At 37.8% G+C, this 5,757-nt stretch overlaps 1 protein-coding gene across 1 annotated transcript; it reads right to left on the bottom strand.

Moving 5' to 3' along the window:
* Positions 1-1,394: 1,394 nt before the first annotated feature.
* Positions 1,395-5,032, bottom strand: LOC107582775 (zinc finger protein 36, C3H1 type-like 2-A). Its single transcript, XM_016268775.1, has 2 exons — positions 4,639-5,032; positions 1,395-3,774 (listed from the first exon to the last, which is right to left on the bottom strand). The coding sequence occupies exons 1-2, from the start codon at positions 4,678-4,680 to the stop codon at positions 2,674-2,676; spliced, it is 1,143 nt and encodes a 380-aa protein (XP_016124261.1). The 5' UTR covers positions 4,681-5,032; the 3' UTR covers positions 1,395-2,673.
* Positions 5,033-5,757: the final 725 nt, after the last annotated feature.

The following is a 5,757-nucleotide window of genomic DNA, read 5'->3' as shown; positions in this document are numbered from 1 at the left end:
ATAAAATATTTACAAAAATGTGAGGGGTGTACTCACTTCTGTGAGATACTGTATATATATAATTTATATGATGTACTGTTAATAATTCATGAGTACTATATATAGTTTTATTCAAAAACTAATCTCACACACATATATATATATATATATATATATATATATATAAAACAAACTTAAGAGGGTTCGTAATGTATGACCTCTTACAAGCATATGCATATGTCTGATAAACATATTTGAGCATATCTGGATTCAATGTTTGTGTGTGTCAGTGGTGGGGGTTGTGTTCTATTGCATAATTAAATTAATTATATAGAAATGTAAAATAAATTTAATAATACAATATAATAAAACAATAATATTATGAATTATTAAATTAATTATATTATTAAATGAGAACATGGACTATTTTAAATCCTGATGTTTTTAGCTTTTGTAATCACTATCAAAAAACATAATTCACTCGGATTCAAAGTTTGACAAAGTGTATGTATTGATATCTGAAAAATGGCCTTGTGCCTCAAGCCTACGCCACATAAATCACAAAAGAGGGGTGTAGTGGAAAATATCCAAGAGGAATAGCTCTGCTCCCAAGAGTCCCTAATCAGCGAACAGAGTGGTTTCCTGCTTTTGTGAGATGTGGTTCATTAACGGCTGACAACCTTTCTTTTGCACATGCACACTGACACGCAAAGGATCGCCACTACTCTCACACACACGCGTGGATCCAGATATGTTCAAATATGTCTTCACATATAAGCTAACGCAATCATTTGAACATTTATCAACCTTATCATACAAATGCTTGTGAGCGGCCATAGATTACAAACGGTTTAAGTTAAACAGCTTTGTCCAAGAAGTTTTTAGTATGTAAATATTTGCAAAATGCCTTATCTTCACAAGCAGACCACTGATACATATCTACCTGTGCTTTCCTAATTGCATTTCTTATAAGTACTGAGAATTTCAACTGCAGAAGGGTCTTTAGGTTGTTTTTATATGATACTGAAAACATTTGTATGAACCAATAGTTAATTCCAGCAAAGATTCCTTTGACTTGCTCCACTGGACATTTTTGCACTTCTAACAGGGAGGGTCTATAAACTACCTCCCAAAGCTCGCTGTGCAAGGCCCCCCTTCACTTTCTGCCATTCAATCAAACCAGGCCTCTAGTGAACATTCTGCATGAGGAGACCAAACGCTAGAACATTGATGTAACTATTTTTCCATGAAAGAAAAGCAGGAGGGCAGGAAAACAGACTAGAATAGAGAATAGAAAATACTTTACAGGACATTGCATGAATAAAACCTGCCCTGAGCATTAGCAACTCTTATATTTCACCGTTAATCAAAGAAAAAACCCTCCAAACATCCAGTCTTGTTAAAAAAAAAAAAAAAAAAAAGTGTCTTTATTAGAAGTTCTATGGAAAAAAATTTAAAAATACAACATACAGTACAAGTTTACTCTGCACACTTTGTATACATACTCCAACTCCAGCTGACGATCACTCATTACATTCAGTGTTTTTACTTCATCTAAAAATTTTAAGTAATAGTTATTAAACTACCAAACTTAATATCCCCAGTCAGCATGTCTAGAGAAGCACAGTTGAAAGGCAGAATATCTTTCATTAGGAATGGTGCGTTCAAATGTTCTAAAAGTAGAAAAATAAACAATGAAATAGCATCTGTCACCATAAAAAAAAAAAGACATCTTGATCTATGAGCTACATTCAATTCAACTGGCTTTAGATATACACCAAAGCAACTGTTTTATTAGGTTAAACTATGTGGTTTCTTCAACCCAAGCAAGCACATATTAGCTAGTTATTAACCTCTAGATAGGAGAGTGCTACATTCTCTGGCACTAGACCGCAATCGTCACACAACTGGATTTTTTTTTTGGTTGTCATTATCCTTGGTAAAAGAGAAACAGTCATACTCGTAGGTGTGAAGTCAGTTAGTTCTTTATGGTCAAAAAGACCATCTACAAATGCCCACAGATCCTCGGTCACTTCCCTCCCTCCCGCACAAATCACAGCGTGACCTCATCAGACGCTCCCACTTTTTAATATATACATATACTGCGCGCGCACACACACACACACTAAACAATTTAAATAGCATACAATCTTAACTTATTTACAGTAAAATAAACGTTAACAAAAATATATTATGGAGACAAACCCAACAGTTTCCAGATTAATATTGACGATCACAATTTAAACAGGAATATAAGTGTATTGCTTTAGATTTGATAAATACCATATGGACTCAATTTATCCTTGATGGCCATACTTTTCACATGACAATAAATAAGTTAAATAGATTTCAAAGCATGATGCAAAATGCAATGATACCACACAGTTAAAAAAAAAAGAATCTGCAGTGACATTCCATTACCAACTTATGAGTCCCAGTTCTTGTGCTCTCACACACTTTTCAAACTTATGGAATGTTTTCCCAAGATAATTACTTCTAAATAGGCCTTTTTCTAGACTGTTGAAGCCATCATCTTGGTATGTCATTGTAAGGAAAAATGAGAAGGAAGAAATAATATAATCAGATCTCAATCATGAGACGAACACTTAGAGATAACCAACGGCTGAGACTGATATTTTACCTGAAACTCATGTCGGCACTACTTGGATAAAAGGCTGTAACAATAATACCAAGTTAATCGTCTGAAATCGACAACCTGCTGAAGATTGGCAAACGTCTATTTGCGTCCATACTGGGCGACTCCGAGCCGCTGATTGTGCCAGAGGAACAGCAAGAGCCGCTCAGGTAGCCCTCAGGATCTGAGAGGGAATCCGGTGGGCTTGGTGGAGAATCGAACACTGGAGACTCGGAGAGTGGATGCATGGAGGGTAAGTGGCTCATTTTGAAAGGCGGCGACGGGGGGCAAGCGTTGGTCTGGATGTTACCATACAAGCCACCTCTGGTCTGATGGGTAAAAGCATTTTGGGTCTGAGGGATGATGGGTGCAAGAAAAGCCTTAAGATCCTGATCCGGGAAAGTGAACGCGTTCAGACAGGGCGAGCTGGGAGTGAGTGTGCAGGTGGGCGGTGGGGGCGTGTGTGATGTTGGGTTGTCAATCAAAGCGGACTCGTTGCAGCAGAAGCTGGAGAAGCCGGAAAAGCTCAGGCTGTGGTTTAGCTTCGGTCTTTCCCTCGGTCTCAGGAATGGGTTTGAGGGTTCTTTCTCTTCCAGGACCCCAATCTCCCTGCTGATCCTTGATTGAGTGTTACTCGTAGCAGCTCTTCGCTCCTCCGCATTGTGAATGAAGTGGCAGCGGGGGCCGTATGGGCAGAAACCTATAGTGTGGAATGTGCGACATGGCTCTGTCTTGTACTTCGGGTGGCGGGACAGGTTTCTCAATTCGTGATAGCCGTGAGCGAACTGACACTTTTCCCCATACTTGCACAAGCCGTTTTCCTCAAAAGGCCTGCAAAGTTCGGTTTTGTAGCGGGTCGAGTTGATCTGAGAGCCGGGCTTTTGTTGAAGGATTTCCTGAAGTTGTTGACTGCGTTCCCCCGTGTCACTGAACGCACGGTCTCTGTACTTGTTTTCTTTATTCATGAAGGCAGGTGTCGAGCTCTCAAAACCGATCTGGAGCCTGTTGCTCATGTTGCAGTCCATGTGGTTTGATGAGTTACTCCTGAAATAACCAAAAGACCTGTTGCTGTTGGTATTGGAAGCAGCAAATGGGACCCCAACATTCCTCTTTTCCAGCATATTGTGAAGACAGATTGCATTTGAATTTGGGACTTTTTCCTGAAAGAAAACAGAATTCCTAAGCATGGATGTCAAATAGGTTTAGGAGGTATCACCATTAGTTTAAGTAATTAGAAAGAAAATAATCACTATTGTACATGACCATCATCCAGTGGCATAAGTTAAAGGACAATGTAAATGTAAAAAAAAAAAAAAAAATTATATACACACACACGTATACATTTTCAAGAAAGTAAAATGTTAACTGACAGAACAGGTATGATATGAATCAGCAAGTTCTTGTTTAAATTGATATTAATGGAATCTTTATGTATGCTTTTTAAATATGTAAAAATAATATATGACTTGACGGACCTTATGGTTTATGCATGTCTGGATTTGTTTTCAATTTTATATGCTGTCTGGAGTTCAAATGCTTTATATTTTAGATAAGAGGTTTAAAAATGGATGGGTGCTGGCATGCTATTATTTTAAATATGTAGTTAAATACAAATTCATCCATAAAACCTAAAATCAAGCTTTTCAACTGATGTTACAGCTTATAGCACTACTGGGAAAGTGGTCACAACACCCCTCATTGTACTTGACATTTGCGGCTAAGAAATAGATTTCAAAAACTACCTTAATTTGTAGCATACATGTGCGGATGCAAAATCAAAGTTTGTAAGCATAAAGCACACCGTCTGTAACACAGTTACAGAAGGTCAAACAAAATGAGTTACAGGTCTCCCAACAGCGCATTATTATGCGTTACAGAAGACTAGTGAGTAAACAACGAGCTCTCACGTTACAAGTTTGCCAGCACGGATAAATCGAGAAAACAAACCAGGATAAACAAAACAATCAGATAAGCTGAGAAAATAAAGCAGCAGAAATGAATATAGGTAAAATATAAACTCTTACCCTGTCGAAATCATATATGGAAGACAGCACCGAAGCAGACATTTTCTATAGCGACTTCCAGCTTAGGGGGAAAAAGTTTTCGGATCGAGAAGGATCCTCGTGTACTCAGAGAAATCCACGGCTGAATGGGGTTTGCCTCTTCACACGGAGTCGTTAAGGCGCTGGAGTTCTTTGGAGTTGAACCCCACAGATTTTGGAAGTGTCGTACATGGGCAAAGTTTGCACATGTGTATAAATGCGTTGCAGCTGCTGAAGGGCGGAGCTCGACAAAGTTTCAACAGTGCGAACGAAGCCCCGCCCTTATCGTTACGTGGTTTCGGTAACTCCTCCCTCTAGACTTCATCTGCTCCATCGCGCATTGCCTGCCTCGAGAGAGACAATCAACACTACATAAATTCAACTCGGGTGCTTGAAATCTGACTCTCTAGTTCCCCGCAGGAGGTCTGACTCTAGATTCTTCCTTTTTAAAACTTTAAATAGTATTTTTAAATAGTATCTCCATCTAAGCTACTTCCAAAATGACACACCTATGAGTAATGCACCACTGACTGCATATTGTTGTTTACAGATTTTTGCATAGCCTAATATAGTGGTTCTCAGTCCTGGTTATGGAGAACCTCACAGCCTTGCACATTTTGCAATGGATATCTCCCTTATATTTGACACATTCATTTCAGGTCTTGCAGCCTTTACAATGTCCCCTGTGTTGAAATGTGTTTTGACATTATAATACATTTTTGGAATATATTAACACTTTTTATGTGGAGTTTAAGTCAGGAATTAAGATGTGTACAGTTTTAGATTTGTTATGCTTTTGAAAGAAGGCTCATTCTCTCAAAGTTTGTTTGTATCTGATCAAAACTACTGTAAAACAATAATATTGTGAAATAGTATTACAATTTAAAATAGCTGTTTTCTATTTTAATATATTTTAAAATGTAATGTATTCCTGTGATAACAAAGCTGAATTTTTAGCAGCCATTTCTTCACTCTTCAGTGTCACATGATCCTTCAGAAATCATTCTAATATGATTAATATTGTTTGCACAAGAAACATTTCTTACTATTATCAATTTTGCTGCTTAATATGTTTGTGCAAAATGTGATCCATTTTTATCA

This window comes from Sinocyclocheilus grahami, unplaced genomic scaffold (assembly GCF_001515645.1).
Source record: "Sinocyclocheilus grahami isolate Dianchi unplaced genomic scaffold, SAMN03320097.WGS_v1.1 scaffold47.1, whole genome shotgun sequence".
In the NCBI taxonomy this organism is placed as follows: domain Eukaryota; kingdom Metazoa; phylum Chordata; class Actinopteri; order Cypriniformes; family Cyprinidae; genus Sinocyclocheilus; species Sinocyclocheilus grahami.
The sequence above is the reverse complement of the archived record's forward strand: the minus strand, read 5'-3'. Positions and strand labels throughout refer to the sequence as shown.

Excerpts from the sequence above, each read along its gene's own strand:
- LOC107582775 (XM_016268775.1), bottom strand. The coding sequence starts at position 4,680 with ATGTCTGCTTCGGTGCTGTCTTCCATATATGATTTCGACAGG. Across the intron at positions 3,775-4,638 it reads CCATATATGATTTCGACAGG|GAAAAAGTCCCAAATTCAAA; the intron begins GTAAGAGTTTAT and ends GTTTTCTTTCAG.